Below are 23,331 nucleotides of genomic sequence, written 5' to 3'. Positions count from 1 at the left end.
AAAATAAAGGGTCTCTTCCCCCTTCACCAATTTGCAATCCTTACCCTCCCCTTCCTCTAGAGCCATCCCCCTCTTAAATACCGTCTCATCCCCAACTTTCCTATCCTTAAATTTTGACAAGATTCAAATCATTGATCTCTTGGTAGAAAGTATATGTCTTAACTAATTACGTTATGTTCATGTTTGCCTTTAGTCTAAAGAACCCAGTAGACAAATTCTACCCCACACTTGAGTTAGAAGTCATTAAAAAGGGTAAATTCAATTAATTTTGACATCTTATCGATAAAGTGGTAATATAAAATACAACAATCAACATATAGACAGTGTTTGAAATGAGAAAAAGTAACGTTATTGTATATGTTTGAGTTTACGAGACCTCTTACTTCCATAACGTGTTAGACAATTGATTACTATTAAACACATAGTCTCATGTCAATGCACAAAGAATTATTGAATCCAATATCGAAACAACAATCATGATCAAAATTTGATCTGGGTTATGCTTACATATCAGTATTGTAAACAATCGAATCACAATTTAATCGATTAAACCACGAAAAAGATGAATCGAGCAGGGTCATAAATGGGGAAGATGAGGAGGAGGAGGGGGGAAGAAAGGGCATTGATGAACACTTACACTACCCATCATCATCATCATGTGCAATTGTTACATTTTGGCCTATAATTACAATTATGGAACCAGAGTCCCCAACTGGCTAGTTTTAGCCCTAATTGGTCCCTTTATATCTCTATCTCTCTGTCTCTCTCTTGCTCATTCAATCCAAACAACTCATATAGAGAGGAATGATTATGTGACCAAAGAGAGAAGAGTGAGTTACAAAGTTGACCAATTGATTTGGATTGGACAGCATTGATGTAAAGACATGTGAAAATCTTTCTATTCTTTTTTAATCCTTACTTTCTTATTTTTCTTTTTACCCCAAATCCTAATCTTTTTAATATCCATAAACTTTCACTCTAAAAACTCTAACAAACCACAAATTTATTTGTCTACCCAAAAGAAGCAAACAAGAGCTCGCTTTTTCGGTCAATCTAAGCTTGAAAAAGCTCCTAAATTTTTTACTTTTGTGTTTAGTAGGTTACTAGGTTACCGACCAATTCAGTCTTCTACTTATATCTAATAGATTAGTTATTTTAATAAAAATTTAATCATAAATTTATTAGATACAAAATTGAAAGGCAACGAATTAATCAAATACTACTAGCTTTTTAGATACAAATTTGAAATTTTATAGACTAAATTTATAATTTAAACGTATAAGTGGGGTAAATTTAACTCGATCAATGAATAAAATTTAAAAGGAAAAATATGAAAATCCAAAGATTAGTATAATTAAGCTTTAACCAATTGGATTTGGGTGGAATAGGAGGGCCTCCCTACAATTATTTGGGGTTAAAAATGAAAGGAGGTGGAATTACTGAAATGGGGCGGAAGGGGGAAGGGGATGAAAGGGGGAAGGAAGGGTAAATAAGGGAATGGGAAGATAGAGAGGGGGGGTTTAATGGGCCACCAAGCTTTTTCTGAGGTCATTTATAATGATTTCACATAATAACAAAGCCCTGCATGGCTAATGATGTTTTCTTTTTACATTATTACAGCTTAGTAAGTGCATTGAACCCTACACGTGAGCTACCCCCCTTTTTTTTCTTTTCTTTTCTTTTCTTTTCTAAAACTTATTATTGGGGGACCACACGTGTGAATAGTTCTGTTGTAAAACCACCTTTTACTTTCACACGTACCACTTTTCTTTTCTTTTCTTTTCTTTTCTTTTCTTTTCTTATTATTTATTTTCCTCCAATACCCAATAAACTAATTAATTTCAATTTCAAAACAAAAGATTTCTTGAAGAAATAGTTGGGTATATTTAATGGTTTGTTTTGGAATACTTTAAAAAAAATTAAGTAATACATTTAATTACGGAAAAGAAATGTTAAATAAATATTTTTGTCAATTTTTTTTTTAAATGAGTTTGTTTAAAAATATCTTTATATACCTTCATTGTTGGTATATAAACACAAAAATGGTTATTAACTCTAATCTAAAAACACTCTTAATCTTTAAAAAAATTGCACTAATACACTTGACATTCAAAAGAAAAAATTGCCCACATCCAAAGATGTATAGGATCTAACAATACGAAAGAGAATAATAGAATCATCAAGCATATTTTAGGATTTAAATATTTTAACAAAATTGTATGTTAGTAGTTGAGCGTGTGTTATATGTTATTTGTTTGAATTTAATATAGTTTAAAAACGGTACTAATTAGCATATGACATGGGTAAAGAAAAGATGTGAAAAGAAAACATATGAAAATAATTAAAATTTCTTTTTGGCTTTATTTGTGCAGTATCAGAAAAGGGGAAAAAAAAAAAAAAAAGTGAACAAAATTTCCAAATGATTTAAACTCAACCTAAGCGAATCTAAAGTCTTCTCAAGACTAGTGGGATTTCCTTTCTAAGTGGTTTGACAACTTTTATGATGTTCAATCCACTAAGTTTAGTTTGTCATTAGATTCTGCTCTTTAAAAGAATCAAAGCAGCTAATTCCCATTTCCATCCAAATCTAATCTGTTATTATGATCCATCATCAACCTAAAAAAGAAAAGAAATTTCACGACAGCAAAACACCACTTCTTAGGGTAATTCTCTCTCGGATTGGGCTTGGGGTAACTCAAAATCAAGAAGTCAAATCTATCATAGATACCATTTGATATCACTCAATTTGATTGTCAAATAAGCTCAGAGGATTTGAATTATTATTAGTGGATGGTCTCTATGGTTTGAACTAATCCCTTCTAAGCCTATGGGACCCAAGGACCACTATGCTAATTCAGGGTGTTCATAAATCCATAGATCCATGAAATATAAATCTGACCTTACATATCATACAATGTATCTATCATAGGGAGGATAACATTCAAAGTTTCGGCTTCCTAAAACATCAGATCAAACATCTCTTTTATAGTTCATCTCTAATAGCTGCAAGAGCAAGGAAGTTTCCAAATGCCATCTAGATGAGATCAAGGTGGGGCATAATGAAGAGATGGAAGTCAAAATCAAACCCTTTTTCCTTTTGCTTTATAGCTTTTCTTTATCAATAGTTGAACCCGTTGATGGCTTCACTTTTCTGGTGTTTCAATCACCCTGTTTAGATTTTGCAAATATCAAACAGGCACTGTTGAATATTTATACTGATTGCTAAAGAATAAAATCCAACATCTTTTACCCAAGAGATCTATTTAGGAGAGAGTTCCTCATAACGTTCCAACTAATCAGCAACTAAGATGATACTTCTGCTTGATTCTCTCACACCCTCATTGTCTTTTTGGAGGGGAATTTTTTTCTTAGATCAAAGATGGGGAGGTGGGTCGAGAATGACTTGTTATACAGACTGAATCTTCCCCATTTTCTAAGGCCTAATTAATTATCCTATATCTTTTGACTAGGACAAATTATTCAATGAGTCCGCTTATTGTAACAGTTAGATGTGGATATCTACATGCTCCTAATAATTATTGGATACATTTGAAGTACTTCTCTCTCATACATCCAACCTTGAAAAACACAGTCATCTTGTAGTGACTTCACTGAATAATTTCTCATCTACTACTAGGGGATCTACTACTACTAGGGGATCTACTACTACTAGGGGCTACATGCTAGATGACACCAAAATATTATCATCTTGAGTAACTCAACCCTCTTCATCTCTTAATTTCCCTGGCCATGACACTATAATATAATATCTACTAATTTGTTGCACCCATTCCTAACTAGTAAACTTCTAGCCAGCATCAAAAGCCTCCTCATAAGGTGATACTATAATATCGAGAGCTTTACAAAAGATGTATGATTAAGGAAAAGCAAAAGGCATTTACTTTATCCAGTGACTAATAAGGCCAATAAATCTCTTTATCCAGTACAAATGAGGGGCCACCATTCTTTGTTCACATTCATTTTATAAGTGGTCACAATTAATCAAAGAATTTAATAGGAGAGTAGTTAACATCAGAGCCACAGTTTCAGAAACAAGAAAATGACATCAGTTTACTAAAGAAACATCCTTATGAATACAATAGAATATTGCTTATATTTTAGGAGGCATAAAAAAGTGGCAAAGAGGATATCAATGATTGGCCATGGAAATATAATTGCAAGCTATTGATCAGTGGCATATTGACAGGCAAAGTGAAAATAATTGTGTTTGTTAACAAGATTCCACCTGGCAAAAATGGGAATCTCATTTGGCTTGTGAATGGGGGCCGCAATGTTGGTCGATGAGATGATCTGTGATTACACCTTTCTCGACTTCATATGTCAGGAATTTCAACTGTGAATTCTTCTTTTACAGCCATAATCATTGTCCTATGTAGCCAAAGGCAAGCCATATTTGAATGTACCTATAACACAAGTGACGAGGGGAATAATTAAACCCACCAAAGAACATGTACATAGGGGTGGGGTGGGGAATGGGGGATATGTAGGAGTGCATAATGTCAAAGCTAAATTTGTCAAGTTCTGTTCTCACAATACAATACAAAAGAAGGTACTATACAAGTCCAAAAGACCAATTTTGATATTTTGGCTATATGCAACTTTTTCAACAACAAAAGGAAATGTATTCCTCACATCATTAAACATGTTAAAGAACAGAAAATGAATTATTGCTGCTGCCTCGTATTGATTATGATTGAAAAAATGAAGTCATGAACATAATTTTCTAACCATGGGAAAAACAACTTTAAATAAGGGATAATCGGTGGCATTCCTATCTTTAAAGGCTAAACAAGAAACGGATAATCAAGACAAGAGCCAAACAATACCATAACTTGTAAGAATACAATCACAAGTAGTTCCCCTTGGCCCTTACGGTATTTAGGAAAATCATCTCATACCAAGAGACTAAAGTGTTCTGTTATATTTGAATAAAATTGACTCTTGAAAATTGAAAAATCCAAGTTTCAACGATGTAGCAAATTACACAGATAATCTATTTTTAGTTGTATACAGTGTAGGACAATGGGGCCTAATATCTTCTTTTCATGTTATCTTGAACCATGTTAATAGTAACAAATAAAGAACTTGACACGCACCCAACTAAAAGAACTTCAAGAAAAGAAAGGTCAATATCCAAACTCTTTCTTTAAAGCATGCAATCCCATGTTGTACAGCATCTTCAAATAGTACATTATCCAGGGGAAGTATAAAGAGAGAGGAGAAAAAAATAGTCCCTACATTCAAATCTAATTCCAAATGTGAGATTTCACAAGCTCAGTTTTTCAAGTGCTTCTCTATTGTTTTACCCTCATACAATTTGATACATTTAATTTTTCCATTGTCTTATTACAGGATAGTACAAGCTTCCTTCCCTAATTCTTAAGCACTCACGGATAAAACTGAAATTGCTGAAAGAAATCAAAACGTTAGCACTACAACAATTTGAGAACATTCTCAAAATTACTATCTTCCAATCAAGTACAAACTCGACTATCTCTATTATCAAATGCATTCAGATAAATTGGGCCCATAAAAACAATCCTAAGGAAAAATGCAAGAATAAGCCCAAAATATTGGGCATTTGGACACACAATGAACCAAAGGGATCCCTGTAGCCAGAGAATTCTCAACAATAACAATAGAGCACAGTACTTTGCCTCTTCTTGTCCAAGAACATTGAAACTGCCTCTAAACGAACCATGAAGGTCCCTAGTCAACAATCTCAGATAGGAAACATGAAGATTTGATGCTATAAGATGCAACCTTCTTCTACCATTCATTTTACAAAAATTCGATTACTCCTGAACTCAAATCCGGAGAATCACATTCACATGAACAAACTAATGAAATGAGATTCAATGCGCAACGCAACCGTACACAAATGCGATCAATAAAAACGAAGTTTAAGGAGACCGAGAGCATGGAAAAACACTTACAGTTTACTCGTCGCACCTTTCCAAGAATTTACGATAAAGAAAGTGACGAAGCTGAACGGGAGAAAGCCCTAGAAATCGACCTTCAGTGCACTGAAGGAGCCGAAACCAAACGACGTTGAAATCGAAAGTCGTCGGAATTCGAATTCTAGCACCAGTCTCCGCTGCCGCCCATTCCCTTTCTCCCTACCCGCCATATTCGGCGCCAATCAAAGCGGTGCGTTTCGAATCATTTATTTATTAATTTGAAGTTCAATAATATTGTGTTTTTTTTTTTAAGCCGAAATATTTTGTTTGTTTAGCCTCATTAATGGGCCTGAAGCCTAAAGGCGGCCCAATCCTGGTCCATGTTTGATCCAAACTCGGCCCAAATATATGGATCACCACTTTAAATTTTGGGTCATATTTAGATCGATCAATCGGGTCGATCCAATAAACTCACCACCGGGTCAACCCAAATAGGCATAGTTTTGCATTATATTATATTTTATAAATTTAAAAAATAAATTTTTTAATGTTTTTTAAATATATTTTTGTAATTTAATTGTGATAGTTCTTAGTTATATAAAACATTTAAATTGTAAAAAAAAGGGGGGAAAAAAAGAAAAAAGAAGAAGAAGGAATCTTTAGAACGATGACCGACACAAAGAAAGGCTTAAACGCCACAACTTTGAGGCTTAATATTTAAACATGGCGTATGGGCAAAAGGTTGATGAATATGAAGTGGTTGACGTAGGAAGGTGAAGGGCGGGTGAGTGTATCATGAGTGGATTGCTGTCCTATATAAGCCATTAAGAGTACAGTCTCGAACACTTAGCATTTCCAAAACTCCGTCAAACGTTTGGGCAAAAAGAGAGAGAAAAAAACACTTGAAAGAGATTCCAATTCCAATTCTAAGCTCCTTTAATGGACTCCAAAACTCTTCTCTGTTTCTCTATCCTCTGTTTCTCGCTCCTCCCAGGTTCGTTCCCCTCTTCCCACTTTCTCTCTCTCTCTAATCATTTTTTTGGGTTTTTTTTTTTTTTTTTAATTTAATTTTGGCTGCAGAATTATCTGGGGTGGTAAGGGTTTCTGCTGGTGGAGGTAGCCACCGTCATCGCCACCGCGAACGGCGGAGTAGCCAGAGTCTTGGAGGAGGTGAGCTACGGAATTCGGATCCTAGAAAGCTATTTGTGTTTGGGGATTCTTACGTGGACACCGGGAACAACCGGAAACCGGCGGCAAAATCTTGGCAGTATCCTTATGGAGTTACTTTTCCCGGCAAACCCACCGGGCGTTTCTCCGATGGCCGTGTTTTGACTGATTACCTAGGTAACACTGAAATATTTACCGTCTGATTTCTCTCTTTATTTTATTTATTTATTATTGTTATTCTTTTTACTCTGAATTATTGTTTCAACGCGTCACCTTTGCTTATAGTTTTTAGTTTTAAACAGTTTTTTTTTTTTTTTTACTTTTTTAATTTCGTAATATATCATCAAAATATTATGGTGTTTAATCTTTTTTCACATGCATATTTTAAAATTCTCAATCTATTGATACTTATTTAAAAAAAAAAATTATTAACTAATGTTTTTTTTTTAAATTAAATAATTAATAAATATTGGGTTATTTTTAAGTTCAAATTTTCAATTTTTTTTTTTTAAATCGTATAAAATTAAGAAATATTGGGTTGGTTTTCAAATATTATTGGAATCTTATAAATATATAGTCAATTTTTAAAGTTTGCCTATAAACCCATTCCAAATAAATACATTTATTATTTTAAAGAGGATAAATGAGAAAGAAAATAATAATACAATTTTAATTTAATTAAAAAGATAGAAAGCAAGTATGCAGAGGCCATTATCAAATGGGTCTAAAAACCATAGTAAAGTAGTGAATAAGCATATTTGCATTTAAAAACAAAAAGAATTAAAATTTTATTGAAAGGAAAGCATTGTATGATTAAAGGTAAGTTTAAAAAAAAAAATAATAATATATATATATATATATATATATATATATATATATATAATATTCCAAAGGCTTGAAAAATCAATAAAGATAAATGTGCTTTATTTTTAAGTCCACAGATCTATAGCTTTAGTTTTATGGACACAAAGTGACCCACAAAGACATTCAGATTTGCTTTAAAAATAAAATTTAAATAATAATAAAAAATAATAATAAATTAATGGAGGTGGTGGCTCCCTCCTTCCCATTAGATTAGTTTCTTTTTTTTTTCGAATTTCTCTAATTTCAGAATATTTCCGTTAGTAAAGTAACCATTTTTTTAAATTTTAATTATTTAGTGAATTTCTTTGTTATTTTTTTAATTACTTTTTATAAATATTTTAAATTTTAGAAAAATTTTAGCTTTTTATTTTTAATTCAAATTTTGGAAACGAGAATTGCCAAGTCAGAGTGTGGCACTTTTTGGCTGTAAAAATCGAGAAAGAATGCATTATTGAGTCAGCTTTTTTTTTTTTTTTTTTTTTTTTTTTCTTTGATTTAATTGGTATAGGGATGGCTGTGTCTTTTCAACATGTGAGTTTAGCATTCCCCTTTTCTTTTTCCCTGACAGACAGTCTCACTTTCTTACACGATTTAAAATTTCTCGACACAAATTTCAATTTCACCAAAGTTCTTTCATTATCACATATCATCATCTTCTTCCCTTTGTCGTCTTTTCCTTTTTATAATTCTTTAATTTTATCTCTTTTTAGAATTTATATAATAATTTTTGTATACTTTGACCCATTAAAGTATATTCTAGATATTTTTTCGGTGTTAATTCAAAATTTTAAAAATGAGTTGAATTAAAAAAAATTTAATTAATTGACATTAAATTTTTATTTTGGGTGTAATAAATTTACAAATTTGTATATATAAAATAAGAAAATATAAATTTTGAGTTAAAAAAAAAGAGTAAATATAGGGTTTAATCGGCTCCATTTGGCGGCACAATTGGCTCATTGAATCTTCTCTGTGAAAAATGCAGCGAAGTATCTGAAGGTGAAGTCTCCGATACCGTACAAATGGCGGAAAGTTGGGTACGGACAGTTGAAATACGGGATGAACTTCGCGTACGGCGGGACCGGCGTGTTCAATACGTTTGTAATGAGCCCTAACATGAGCACTCAGATCGACTTCTTCCAGCAGCTGATCGGCGAGTCGACGTTCACGAACCAAGATTTGCAGTCCTCTGTGGCGCTCGTCTCCCTTGCAGGCAACGATTATAGCGTCTACCAAGCCACTGATGGCTCTGCTCAGGTTTCCCCGCCAAACTTAGCTTCTTAATCGATTAGCCCTAATTTGAACTGCCCTGTTTTTCATTTTAAAAATTATTTTTTAAGATTTTTCTATTATTGCTAATCATTGCATTTTTAATTTTGTTGCATATATATGTTGATTTGTTAGATTAATATTGTCGAGCCAATTTGATCCGATGAATCTGAAAATATTTAAAAAAAAAAAAAAAAAAAAAAAATTCAGATTGCATATGAAATAAGTTCAAGTTCAAGTTTGTAATGTTAAGTCTAATGGATTTATATACTTTAAAATATGTTTGATAAGTTCTTAATTTCTAACTTTCTGTCAAATGGATTCATGAACTAAAAGAAGAGTATAATTTACATAACCTTTCAATTTTGACAAATTAGTAACTTGATGAGAATAATTATGAAATTTATAAAAAATAAGACTTAAACACAAACAATTCCTTGTTTGCTTAACGAACAAAGTTATAACTTATGCTTAACGTAAGTAAGATATCTTGTCTTATGGAGTTATAAATTTGAAACTCTACTGGGTATCTGTGAAAGAAAAAGTAATTAACGTGATGATTTGCAAATTTCATGATGAATAGCCGTATAAACAAGTTGATTTAAACTTTGGGATGTTGATGGCAGGGTTGGCAGCCATTTATAACGAAAGTGGTGAACCAGCTAGAGGTGAACCTGAGGCGCATCCATGGGGTGGGGGTCCCAAAGATAGTGGTGACGGCTCTTGAGCCACTGGGCTGCCTTCCTAGCAGCACAGTCGCTTCCTCCTTCCAACAGTGTAATGCAACTGAGAATCAGCTCGTCAACTTCCATAATATGCTATTGCAGCAATCTGTGGCAAAACTCAACAGTGAAGTCAAAGATGCTTCTGCTTCCACTTTCATCCTTCTGGATCTTTATTCCTCTTTCATGGCTGCTCTCAACAACAAAGGAGACCATCTTGGTGACTCTCTCTCTCTCTCTCTCTCTTTTTCAATCTTCTTTAGTGCACTAAATCTCAAATGCTTCGCTAAACATCCATAGTCCCATTGATTAATGAAAATTTGCACAAGGGTTGCTCTTCCTTGACTAAACACTCCTATTTTATGCCGATAGTCGACACGGAAATAGGTTGATGTTTAGCGTAGTAGAGGCTGTAGTCGTGTTCCCTTAGCACGGTAGACAAAGTGCTGAGGGTAGATTTGATTGTTGTTTGGCTCCTAGAACAAAAAGAGCCATTGAATTGGCTGCAACCTCCGTTGAGGATTGTTTGGAGGGAGTCCTACATTGGTTAATTAAGAGGATGATCATGGGTTTATAAGGAAGGAATACATCTCCATTGTATGAGGCTTTTTGGGGAAATTAAAAGCAAAGTCATAAGAGCTCATGCTCAAAGTGGATAATATCATACCATCGTGGAGAGTCGTGGCTTCTTATAACCTCCGGTACTTTTACAGTGATGCAAATTTTAACGAGTACTTTCAGGTTATGTTTCAACATTCATCTCAAACTCACCTTACGTTTAGGAATTCAACATATACGAACTTTCCATAATCTCTTAGAAGTGAATGATTTGGTATCTATCTATTCATTGTATCACAACGAGTGACCCGAGGAAGTAACGATGCATTTGAAAACTTTTTGTGCAGGAAATGTGAAGTTTGAGAATCCATTGAAGCCATGTTGCGTGGGAGTAAGCAGCGAGTATTCATGTGGGAGTATGGGTTCGAATGGGGAGAAGAAGTACACGATTTGTGAAGATCCAGGAGCTGCATTCTTCTGGGACGAAGTGCATCCTACTCAGCATGGCTGGTTCGCTGTGTACTCTGAATTGCAAGCCAATCTAAAACAGTTTTAAGAGATCAGATAAGTTTACCTCCCAATTTGACAAGACATTTCATTCATTCAATGAACATCTATCGTGTAATTTTTCAAATAATATTTGGCATAATCTCTTTGCCTGTGTTCTCTGATTTGCTTGTATGTACTCTGTTCCACCTTTCTCTGTGTGTGTTGATGTAAGTCTCCATCTTCTTCTTCAAGTTCATAGCTAATTTTTGTATTTTCAAACCTTTTCATAGTTTCAGATTGAATCTCTCTCGTTTTCAGCTAATTTAGGATTGGTTTGAATTGACTTTCCCAGTGATTAAGAACGTGTTTTTAAGCAATTAGAAGTCAATCCAAACCGCCCTTACTCTTTCCCATTTCTTTTGAGTTTGATGTCGAGATCATAAACTGATTGAATGTAATATACTTCGGGGAATGAAAAGGCCAAGGTTAGCAGGTTCTTTTGGGTTATAGATGGGACATTAATTGTTGTTCAAAGTTCTATGAATGAAAGAAGTGATTTAGATTCAAACCTTGACTCTCTACGTTTTCATCATAACAAATGAGAGATTCAATTCTCTTTAAGTTGCGTAACATATTGATATACTCACTGCTGACTATCTAACTAAACACAACGGAAGTAATAGTTGCTTCCATTCTATAGTAGAGAATAAGAGTCATTATTACTATGGCTTATTCTGTAGTCATTTCCAATCCTCTTTGCTCTTGTTTTAGAGCTTTTGCTCGTGCATGACCGTCTGCATAAACATGAAAAGTCGATCGCCATACAAACATGAAAAGTCGATCGCCATACATAGAGACAACAAGCAAAAATAAACTATAACATCAACCCAACAAGTATTCCGACTATGGTTAACATTATCTTTTTTCTAAAAATGTTAAATTAATAAAAATATCTTTAAAAATTGTATTTTTACCGAAATATTTTTTAACTTAAGTTTAATAATATTCATAAAATATATATATATATATATATATATAATATTTTTGTATGAAGTTTTTTTTTTAATAATTATTTTTAAAGTTAACCATAGGACTATATTTTTAAATTTTCGAAAGTACAATTTAAATTAAAACATTTAAAAGGACATCACTAATATTCAACCTCGGGATAAAATGGTATTTTAACTAAAACAATAATGATAATTAAAAAACTCAAAACTGTGCGTTTTGGCTTCGAAAGTCTCGTGAAAACAGCAGTCCCGTACAGTCTTACAGATGGTAGACTGATTATTAGGGTTCGAATCTCCGTAAATGTATAGTCCTTGATAAATCAAACTGGAAGCCGACTAGGGTTCGAACCTCCCGAAGCTAACAAAAATTGGAATTTACGAAGCATTGCGAAGCAAGGAGAGTAGCAATGGAAGAGCTTCCACATCAAGCAGAAGCATCCAGGGGCACTAGCTGCAAGAAGGGGAAGAAGAAATCAGTGAGTCTGGAGGAACCGCAGAAAAGAGCTAAGAAGAAAGCCGGGGCTACTTCAGTCAACGAAGTGCAGCCTACAGGTCGTTTAGATGACTCCCGGGTGAAGGTTTCAGAGTTTGATCATTGTGTTGAAAATCATTTTAGAGCCATTGATGCAATTGCCGAGCTCTATGGCGAGGCAGAAAATGGCGAAGGCGGAGTTGATGAAAGTGACTTTCAGCGGTTTTCATCCTCCACAACTTTCTTAAGGTACACATGGTTGCATGTTTTCCGGTAGACACAACAAATACATGTTTCCTGTAGCTTAAGGATCATCGCATTGCTTACACCGATTAGTTCTGGGATGCTTGTTAAATGCTGATGATCTTGAAGTTCGTGCAAGGCATGCAATGTATTGAATATCGTGTAACTTCTTACGATTTTTGTTCTTGCACAATTTCTCGGAAGACGATGACATGAACTTCTTCCTGCATTATCTGTCACTGCTGGGAATCTCCAACTTAATTTTTTTCGAATTATACTTCACCAGGGAATGGAAGTTCTACAATTATGAGCCGAAAACCGTCAAGTTTACAAGCGATTCGAGAGTTCCTGAGGGTAAGGATGCTGATATCACGATGGAATTGCCACAGTTTTCTTCTGCGGCTGTTCTAAAGGTGCTGGGTTGGCTGCCATGTTAAACTTGTTGGCGTTTTCTTTCTAATTTTATCCCATCAACCACACCCATACTCGCGCGCGCGCGCACACACTGTTTTCTTCTATTTAGGTGACGAGCTGAAACTGTTATGCGGCATTAAGAATTAACATAAGTCTTAATTTAACACGCAGAATGGAGCACCGCCCGGAGCCACTACATCTCTGGACTTTAGGTAAGGAATAAGCAAACTCTGTATGTGTGTCAAGGTCGTCCAGTTTAACACTTGGGCAAAGGATGCATAATGAGCTGCCTCTTAAGATATTTTAGGAATTTGTATGTCGCATCTAATGCGAAAGCCTGCATACATGGAAATTTGTTATTTGGCTCTTGCCAGTTATTATCTTACCCTCTAGAAACCCATGATGTGATTAAAATACGTAATGTTGCTTATGGTACCACTTTGCTTTTGGATTGCTTCTGCTGTTGGTTATTGTAGTTTTCGTTGGTGGGCTAGTGTTGTCAGTTGGGCATGAATTGAAGTTACTTTTTTGATGTCTGGTCACTGGTGTGTAATTCTATCTTCCGTAGTTGATATGTTCATTCAATCATTCATTTTTATTGATTTTTTTCTCCAGAAACTTTATCATGCATGTTGGTGGGCCTGTTTGGGCCATAGATTGGTGTCCTCTAGTTCATGAAAGGACCGACTCCCTTATCAAATGTGAGGTATCCCTCCTCTTCTATTGGTCTTTTTCAAAAGCAGAACTGTTATGGACGCATTAAAATTTAAGTGTAAAATTTTGTTTTATTCATCTTCACCTGTGACTTTCATTTTCATTCACTTAGTTAGGCACTGCTTTCTTTTTGTTCACACTCTCTCTTTATTTATAAGTTCTCATTCATATTTATAACAATATTTATCTCAACTCGTATGGTAGTTTATTGCTGTTTCTGCTCATCCACCTGGCTCTTCTTATCACACGATGGGCATCCCGCTCAGTGGAAGAGGTATGGTGCAGATATGGTGCTTAGTGCATGGCACCGAAAGCCATGAATCAGAAACGACCAGTGCAACAGAGTGCAAGGATTCAGACTTATCTCAACCAAAGAGGCCTAGAGGAAGACCCCCAGGGCGCAAGAAAAATGGGGCGTCGGCCTTACCATCTCAACCAAAGAGACCTAGAGGAAGGCCTAAAAAGAAACAAGAAGAACCTAATGATGATAACAAGGTTGCCAGTTACCAACTTGTTCAGCCCCTTTCTGTTGAATACCCAGATGTTTCATCCAACTTGCTTGAGATTGATGACGTCCCTCACAATTCTGAAAAACCTGTATCACTGGAAAACAGTGTTGAAAGAGGGAGCAGTACCATTGAAGAAACTTCTACGTGCAATTCTGAAGATGAAGTTCCTGTGCAGAAGAGAAGAGTGAGAAGAAATGCTGATACTAAGAATCATGTTGATGATGTGGGAACATTATCACTTATAGAGAATCGAGAAGATGGATCTAATGCTACAAATCATGAGGCAAATGAGAATGTTACAAGTGAGTATTCTGGAGAAGACACTCTATTATGTAAGAACATTTCAGAGAATGCTATTTTAGACACTGGCTCAACTGGATTTTCTATTCCGGAGAGTGTTACTTTGCCTAGACTAGTATTGTGCTTAGCTCACAATGGAAAGGTAGCGTGGGATTTGAAATGGAAGCCAACTAATGCGCGTACTACCAAGTGCAAGCAAAGAATGGGCTACCTTGCTGTCTTGCTGGGCAACGGATCTCTAGAAGTGTAATTAAACTGCTTTAACTGTCTTCTGACATCTATGCTCAGTTACTATATGTTTAATTTCTGTTTGTCCATTTTTATCCAAAACTTTTTTGTTTATTTAATTTATTGTGTTTCCTGCGTATAATTGGTTATTCTCTTGGTCTTACTGAGAGCTTTTCATGCTTGCTTAAGATTTAAAATAAGTTTATAGATATGGAAGTATGTTGGATAATCTCCTCGACGTTTCCTTTTGAGATCAATTACAATTTGTGTTGAATATGATACAGATTTTTACTGCTAAACCAAGAATCAGGTTCCATGGAATTGCTGACATAGTGGATCTGATTTTTTCAACATGACTAGGTTGCTAGGCTGAATGACGTTTTATTTGAGCATGCCATAACAGGAAAACTACTTTTGAAGTGTGTAGTTTTTGGATAAATTGTATAAATACAATTACACTATATACAATCTTCAAATTAAGCTCTACAAAGTTTCTGGTGAATGAAAAGTACGTGCCTTTAGTTTTTTCATTTTCTATAGATATGATTTCTTTGTAGAGTTTGCTTTGGATTTTTTTTTTTTTTTTTTTTTTTTTTTTTATAACTTCAAAAAATTAGTTCATAATTCTAGTTTTCATGTTTAATTCGAGCAGCACAATTGGTTTAACTGACATGATGAACACACCATACTAGTTCTACAACAAAATTATATCCCTCGAAGTGTATGTCTTATTCTAGTTTAATTGCTGTTCTTGCATCTTTGGTTGTTCTAAGGTTTTGACTTTTAATGTTTACTACGTGCCTCCCCAATGATTAACAATATTAGTTCTATATTAGGAACGGCACTATCTGACTATCCAATGAACTAATTGCAGTTGGGAGGTTCCTTTTCCCCATGTAGTGAAGGCCATCTATTCTAAACTCAATGGGGAGGGTACAGATCCTCGCTTTGTGAGGTTGAAGCCTACTTTCAGATGCTCGATGTTGAGAAGTGCAGATACACAGAGGTATTCGATTTTTATTTTTAACATAATGACATGACAACTCTTCAAGTTTAACATGATGCAGTCTTTGGAAAAGAAAAACCAATGTGTTTAGTATTGCTATAAATTGAAGAGTAGAATAGGCTGCCTTAGAGATGGTCATTATTCTCTGCATAATTATTGCACATTACACCATGATCATATCTGGAAAGCTTTTGAATGATGTTCTTGGCATTGGCTATTGTTAGAAGGAATGGTATTATGAACTACGTTTAAGACTATTCAGTTCATTCTCGTTGAATCCAGGAATTAATCTTGGTTCCGCTTAATTTTGATATTTGGAGATTCTTACACTTTTTCCTTGCTGATCAACCACTCCTACTTGCTACTTGATCCCGCAAAGGAAGAATTATATTATTCTGATTGGATTAAATTTAAGTGATGAAGCAAATATTTTCTTCATTTTCTTTTTAAGTATATTCTGGGTTATTACGAGTGTTATGCTTTTGGTAAAATTGCATCTTGTGTTAGCTATTTCTCACGAGTTTTACTTTTTCCCCAACTTTCTTTGTTACTTCTAATTCATAGTCTATTGTTGGTGCTGCAGCATCCCTCTGACAGTGGAATGGTCGCCAACACCTCCTTATGATTATCTACTCGCTGGATGTCATGATGGAACGGTTATTATTTATTTTCCTTTCCTTTTATCGCTGTTCATAGCAAAAACAAAAAACGTAACGTTCTTTATGTGGTTCTCCTTGCATTTTGGAAGAGTTAGTTCTTCATGTGGTTTCAGAAATTTCTTAAATTGCTAATCACTCTTTTGATGAAACATTGGTTGAATTTTTTCTAATTTTTGTTTGTTATTGATACAACTTTTTACTGACTCAATTCCTGATCCAGTTTTGGGTGGTCCTGTCCCTTTTTGGTCTGAATTTTAATTTTATGATGACTAAAACATAATTCATCCATTCAGGTCGCCTTGTGGAAGTTTTCTGCAAATAGTACCGCTGAAGGTTGTTTTACTTCTCTAAATTTGTGTTTCTAATTCCTTCTCTTGATTGTATTTTAACAATTACAAGCAATAATGACATCATTCTCATATTTTTTTGTTCAGATACGAGGCCTTTACTTCGTTTTAGTGCCGACACAGTTCCAATAAGAGCGGTTGCATGGGCACCAAGTGAAAGGTTTGTAGTGGTAGAGTTCAAGTTGAACTTCTTTATCCTTTTATACTACTGCCGCCACACCCCCAAAGAAAAGAGGATAAAGATTGAAGAAAAAAAGGGAAGTGTCATTTCAGTTGAAATTTTGTTACTGTTAATTCACAGTAATCGGTAAATTTTACCTTCTTAAAAAATGGTCACAAGCCATGTCTCCCACCCTAATGCTGCTTATTTACATGATGGGGAAAACATCGTTACCTTTGATGACAAAAGTAAGAACTGAACTATAACTACAAAATGGGTCACAGGCAATCATCAAGTACAAAGTGCGCCCCGACACTCTGACTAAAATTAAAAAATAAAATAAAATCGAAAGTGAAAATAAAATCTAAGATGATGAGTCTAAATTTTCTTTTACTAACATTTTTATACCTTCTGACTAAAATTATAAATATTCATACATTTTCTTATTATGTGCAGTGAGCCCGAAAGTGAAAATGTGATACTAATTGCTAGTCATGGAGGCATAAAATTTTGGGACCTAAGGTTGGTGGAGTTATTTCTTTCATTTTATTTTTCACTATTATTTTTTTTTGTTTGTTTTTGGATTAAAGGAAGTTAGTTAATTTTTTTGGGACAAAAAACAATATATATTATATATATATATCCAAACTTTTTATTAGACATAATGAAAGAATATAAAAAGGGCATAATAAAGACATAATGGAGTAACTTCTTTACCATTGCACTTTTGTTTTTGGGGAGTCTGTACAGCGGAGAGCTTATAAGCAAGATGCCTAGATATGACACTCCGACAAAGCTGCTGTGTGCTTTGTGAACGATCACTTGTTTCAATTATCACTTTGTTATTTCATTTACTCTGTGCTCATTGCATATGATTTAATATTTTTTGGTTTTCAGTTCATTTTATTGTTTCATTTCAATTCGGTGACAATCTGATATTAATCATTACAATATTATATCAGAGATCCTTTCCGTCCCTTGTGGGACCTTCATCCGGCACCAAGGATAATATATAGTTTGGATTGGCTTCCTAATCCTAGGTATATATTTTATCTTGATAGAACACAGATTAGGCACATTAAGTTATTGTTTTACTAATTCTCTTTTATTTATGACCCTATTCTTGTTAGATGCGTTTTTTTATCCTTTGATGATGGAACATTGAGACTTCTCAGTTTGCTAAAGGCTGCATATGATGTTCCAGTAACTGGTCAACCCTTCACAGCAATAAAACAAAAAGGTTTACACACTTACTGTTGTTCACCATTTGCTATCTGGAGTATTCAAGTGTCAAGGCAGACAGGTATATCTGTAATTCTTGGTTTGTTAGCTTTGGTTTATTTCCCTTTTTAATCTACCTTTAGGCTTCCTTCAAGTCATTAAAAACAATTTCAAAACACATTCTCATTGATGTGGTTATATGGCTTGTCTTTGTTGGATGATGGAAGTCCCACATCGACTAATTTAGGGAATGATCATGGGTTTATAAGTGAGAAATACTAACTCCATTGGTATGAGGCCTTTTGGGGAAGCCCAAAGCAAAGCCATGAGAGCTTATGCTCAAAGTGGACAATATCATACCATTGTGGAGAGTCGTGTTCGTCTAATATGGTATCAGAGCCATGCCCTAAACTTAGTCGTGCCAATAGATTGGTAAATCCTCAAAGTTCGAACAAAGAACTCCTAAAGAGAAGGAGCCAAGCCCCTCCTCGAAGGCAGTCAAAAATGACTAAGACTCCAAAGGAGTCGAGCCTCGATTAAGGGGAGGCGCACTTTGTTCGAGGGGAGGTGTTGGATGATGGAAGTCCCACATCGACTAATTTAGGGAATGATCATGGGTTTATAAGTGAGGAATACTAACTCCATTGGTATGAGGCCTTTTGGGGAAGCCCAAAGCAAAGCCATGAGAGCTTATGCTCAAAGTGGACAATATCATACCATTGTGGAGAGTCGCGTTCGTCTAATAGTCTTGATTACTTTTCAGCCATATAGAAATAAGCAACAAATAGTACCAACAGGGGATTTGTGGATCGTCGTTCTTTCTTTTTCTGTATCAAATAATTTTCTTGGTAACAAAATGTAGAAGCCTTTTCTCGGTTACTGTCGGCTTTAACATCCAATTTGGTTTTACTTTTAAATTTCAACACAATCAAATGAACTATTTGATTCTTATCATGGACATTTAAGATATAGCAACTGGTTTTTTCAGGCATGGTTGCTTACTGCGGTGCTGACGGAGCTGTTGTCCGTTTCCAGGTAAGTTCAACTTGCCCAATAGATTTCACTATGGAGATGAAAGTTTGCCTCTTCGGCACGTGCCATTCATTTGGTTTCAGTTTTTTATAATCTTAGCTTCTTGTAGTTCTGTTACTTTCTATAATCAACTTGCATTATTGCTGAGTATTTATGTATTTGTGAATTTATAATAAACTACTTTTCCATTGAAGAGAGCAATGGATTTTGTTAGGACCATACAACAACTCACACACTCAATTTAGATGAACACAAATGTTAGGAGAGACAGAATGCATAGATAAATATTGGCACTTGGCTGTATCCTCCAATTATAGGACCTCATCAAAAGACTCTGGTTTCCCTTCATTAGTCGGCAATAAATACTCTTAATGAAGGTGAATATTTATCTGATGCTTTGATGGTTTTGGATGATCTCTTCAACACCTGGTCATGTGTCACTTGCTCCACCTATAGTTCATCAACAACAATTTCAGGAATTTATTGTGTTTCTGTAGCGACTTCACTAGCTTAATTTTTTGAGTTTCTGTAGCGACTTCACTAGCTTAATTTTTTTGCAACTCAATCTCAACTCCCATTTGCTTCGTAGTCTCAAAACCTTTCTTCTTTTTGTTCTTGTACATGACATTTTCATCAAATGTCACGTCACACGTCCTAAATTTTTTTTTGTTTTTGTCATCCCAAAACCTATACCTGAACATGTTAGAACCATAGCCTATGAAGTAGCACTTCACAACTTCAGCATCACTCTCTAAACATATGCAGTGCAACCAAAAGTTCTCAAGTGAGAGTATTTGAATCCTTTTACTGTCCATACCTCTTCTACCAACTTGAACTCTAAGGGTAGTGACGGTCCACTATTGATCAAGTAGGCTGTTGTATTGACAACATAAGCCAAGAATGTCTTTGACATTCCAAAATGAATCGTCATACTCTTTGCCCGCTCTTTTAATGTTCTGTTCATTCTTTCAGCGACACCATTTGTCTTGCCTTATCGGAAATCGTCTTCATTAATATGATTCCTTGAGTTGTACAGAACACTTTAAATTCTGACTTGTTGTACTCTCTTTCATTGTTAGATCTAAACACTTGATCTTCAAACCCATGTGACTTTCAACTTCAACCTTCCAAGAGAACCTTCCATCTCTTGAAGGTGGCAAATACATTTGATTTGTGTTTCAGAAAATAAAACCGTACATTCCTGAAATCATCAATGAAAGCAACATAAAACTTAGATCCACCAATTGATGGAGCTAGAGCTGGAGATGGTCCCCAAACATATGTATGGACCATTTCTAACTGAACTTTCTTCGGTTCTCTGACAACCTTTGTGAAACTAACTCATTTTTGTTTGTCCATAGCGCAACTTTCACAAAGATCTATATTAACAGTTTTCATGCCTTTTAAAACTCTTATCGCAACCAACATCCTCATTCCTTTGACCACGTGCTACCACTATTGTACCTTTCACAATCTTTCATGAACTTCTTCCAATCTTTGTTGCATAACCTGTGCTGCCTAGCTGACCCATGGATATTAGATTCTTCTTGAGACTAGAAATATTTCTGACATCCTTCGATATCTAATGGACATCCTTCGATATCCGATGATTTCTTGCTGGAGTTTGTATGTAGATATCTCCCTTTCCTTTAACCTCAAAGAATTTGTTGTCGGCAAGATATACCTTCCCAAAATTTCAAGATTTGAAATTTTGAAACAGTTCCTTGTTCGGAGACAAATGAAAAATGCACTTGAATAAAAAATCTAAGATTCAGTTGGACTATCCACACTAAGGATTAGAGTATCCTCGGTATCTTATGTTGAATATGCAGAATCAAGGGCATCTCCAAATTTGTGATTCAGCTTCTTCTTCGGTTTTGTACAATCTGTTCAAAAATGCCTTGCAATATGTTGAATATGATTTTTTTTTTTTTTTTTTTTTTTTTTTTTAACAATTCTAACACGCTACGTTTGGTCGGTTGGAAGAATTTCCTCGATCACAGATTTTGATTGGCCATGTATATTTGGGCCTTTTGAGTTACTTCTTCCCCTTCAATCAACGTTGAAAGTATTGCCCAATAGATCCTCAATTTCTCATTTGCAAATAAGTTTGTTGAAACTGAAATCGGATCCATCAAACTTCTCGATCCCAATCTTTGAGCTTTCCATCTTCAGATCATGGTGAATATCCCTTAGCTCGCTTTGATACCAGTTGTTAGGATAGCAGCAACTCACACAGATGAACACAAATAACAAGGGAGAGAGAATGCAAGGAAAAATATTGGCTAGAGGTTTATTGACTACAGGTTTATAGAAGTACATCTTCAAGGCACTATCGATGGGGTACACATACCAGTTTATTACATATATATATATATATATATACGTCTTTACTAGATATAGTCATTTATTTACGTAGCGATTTACTATATATACTATATATAACCATTTACCTTGTCACTTACCATATACCGCCATTAATAATGCTTATTAGCAGCAACAATGACAGAGTTACTTGTCCATACAAATAGCTGAGGAGTTCGTATATGCTTACTTTCTCTGTATGCGCCACAGATTGAATTCGAAGATAATTGATACATAAATTTAACACACTTTCATGTTTAATTTGTCAGCTTACTACGAAAGCAGTGGACAAAGAAAATTCACGCAACCGCACCCCACATTTTGTATGCGAATACTTAACCGAGGAGCAATCAATTATTACAATCCACTCTCCAGCATCAGATGTTCCAATCCCTTTGAAAAAGCTAGCCAACAAATCTGAACAGCCATTGTCCATGCGAGCTATTCTATCTGATTCCATGCAGCCAAATGAAGGAAATGACAAAAGTGCCACAACTTCAGCATTGGAAAATGAATCAGCCCTTTGCTATGATGACGATGTCTGCGTTGAATCTGGGTCTGAGGATACGCCGATGTCTATTCAGAATAAAAACCAAACTCAATCAAAGAGCAAGAAGAAGGGAGTGGTCAACCAAGAATTGGAACATAGCCATGAGCCTAGTGATTCACAGACAGATGATGACGTAGTGCCTGGTTCGGGGGATCACTTCGAAAATTTCCCCCCCAAATCAGTTGCATTGCATAGACTGAGATGGAACATGAACATTGGGAGTGAAAGATGGTTGTGCTATGGGGGAGCAGCTGGAATTCTACGCTGTCAGGAGATTGTGTTGTCTGCTCTCGATAAGAAGTTGATGGCGAAGAAATGAACTTTACTCAAAAAAATGGCTTTGCCAAAATGTTTGTGCAGCTGATTTTCATGAGGCGACGCTTGCTCAATTCACTGTACAGTCAATTAGATCAGAAACCATGGTGCCTTCATCCTTGAGGGGCCAAATTATGGGAGCAGCCAAAGGAATCAGAGAGCATGACCTTAGGATAACTGAAGACCATTAACTGTGGAAATTAGATGAAAGGAGTTCAAGAGCCGAAGCAGATGATTTGATCTGGGTTTTGGGTTCAGTTGAAAAGGAACGGGAAAAGAATTGTTGGAGGAACCTCAGCAGCCATGATTAGATAAACTGTATCTTTTAGCCAATTGTGTATTCTAAAATTAGTGACTCAAAGCTCATCTCCTTAGCTTACAGGAGGAGTTATGAGACAGTTTGGCTACTACCGGGCTCGATCACCTGAGGAAGAGATGGGGTTTGTTTTCATCTATGAACTTCCTTTTTCATATGCACATTACCAATGTATTTCGTAATGTTTTTGTTTCTTGAAATTGTTTCTAAACTTTACGCTGAAAAGGTTTACGTATAAGAGATGGGACTTTTTTTTTTTGTATGCGTGGAAAAATAAGTGGCAAAAATAAATGACCAAGGCAGGACCGTTAGATAATGAAAGCCCCCTAATTCTGAGAATGTTTATGGGTTAATAATAAAAAAATAAAAAAATACTCCCTTCATTGGCTGAGCTAATTTAGGGAACGAGTTTATAATCAAAGAATACTCTCTCCCAAAAACGTGGACAATATCATACTATTGTGGAGAGTCGTGTTCATCT

At 35.1% G+C, this 23,331-nt stretch overlaps 2 protein-coding genes and 1 long non-coding RNA gene across 3 annotated transcripts; 2 read left to right on the top strand and 1 right to left on the bottom strand.

The window, feature by feature from the left end:
* Positions 1-4,154: 4,154 nt before the first annotated feature.
* On the bottom strand, positions 4,155-6,181 carry LOC111791879 (uncharacterized). The gene is made up of 2 exons (XR_002814696.2): positions 5,958-6,181; positions 4,155-4,424 (listed from the first exon to the last, which is right to left on the bottom strand). It is a non-coding gene; the product is annotated as an uncharacterized LOC111791879 (long non-coding RNA).
* Positions 6,182-6,614: 433 nt separating this feature from the next.
* Positions 6,615-11,241, top strand: LOC111791177 (GDSL esterase/lipase At5g03610). The gene is made up of 5 exons (XM_023672420.2): positions 6,615-6,915; positions 7,002-7,265; positions 8,938-9,209; positions 9,848-10,163; positions 10,849-11,241. The coding sequence occupies exons 1-5, from the start codon at positions 6,861-6,863 to the stop codon at positions 11,055-11,057; spliced, it is 1,116 nt and encodes a 371-aa protein (XP_023528188.2). The 5' UTR covers positions 6,615-6,860; the 3' UTR covers positions 11,058-11,241.
* A 1,028-nt stretch (positions 11,242-12,269) lies between these two features.
* On the top strand, positions 12,270-23,109 carry LOC111791176 (uncharacterized). The gene is made up of 14 exons (XM_023672419.2): positions 12,270-12,721; positions 13,002-13,128; positions 13,301-13,341; positions 13,745-13,835; positions 14,048-14,898; positions 15,755-15,886; positions 16,470-16,542; positions 16,839-16,878; positions 16,980-17,052; positions 17,509-17,574; positions 18,015-18,092; positions 18,183-18,355; positions 19,262-19,308; positions 21,939-23,109. The coding sequence occupies exons 1-14, from the start codon at positions 12,408-12,410 to the stop codon at positions 22,536-22,538; spliced, it is 2,706 nt and encodes a 901-aa protein (XP_023528187.2). The 5' UTR covers positions 12,270-12,407; the 3' UTR covers positions 22,539-23,109.
* The last annotated feature ends 222 nt before the right edge of the window (positions 23,110-23,331 follow it).

This window comes from Cucurbita pepo, chromosome 3 (assembly GCF_057944985.1).
Source record: "Cucurbita pepo subsp. pepo isolate OVF chromosome 3, ASM5794498v1, whole genome shotgun sequence".
NCBI classification, from domain to species: Eukaryota; Viridiplantae; Streptophyta; class Magnoliopsida; order Cucurbitales; family Cucurbitaceae; genus Cucurbita; species Cucurbita pepo.
This window is presented reverse-complemented; position numbering and strand designations above follow the sequence as displayed.

What these genes read in the sequence shown, in the direction of transcription:
- LOC111791177 (XM_023672420.2), top strand. Translation starts at nt 6,861, where the DNA reads ATGGACTCCAAAACTCTTCTCTGTTTCTCTATCCTCTGTTTCTCGCTC. An exon ending in TGTTTTGACTGATTACCTAG is followed by an intron (nt 7,266 to 8,937) that starts GTAACACTGAAA and finishes TGAAAAATGCAG; the next exon opens with CGAAGTATCTGAAGGTGAAG. An exon ending in CCACTGATGGCTCTGCTCAG is followed by an intron (nt 9,210 to 9,847) that starts GTTTCCCCGCCA and finishes TGTTGATGGCAG; the next exon opens with GGTTGGCAGCCATTTATAAC.
- LOC111791176 (XM_023672419.2), top strand. Translation starts at nt 12,408, where the DNA reads ATGGAAGAGCTTCCACATCAAGCAGAAGCATCCAGGGGCACTAGCTGC. An exon ending in ATAAAATTTTGGGACCTAAG is followed by an intron (nt 17,575 to 18,014) that starts GTTGGTGGAGTT and finishes ATATTATATCAG; the next exon opens with AGATCCTTTCCGTCCCTTGT. An exon ending in TCAAGTGTCAAGGCAGACAG is followed by an intron (nt 18,356 to 19,261) that starts GTATATCTGTAA and finishes TGGTTTTTTCAG; the next exon opens with GCATGGTTGCTTACTGCGGT.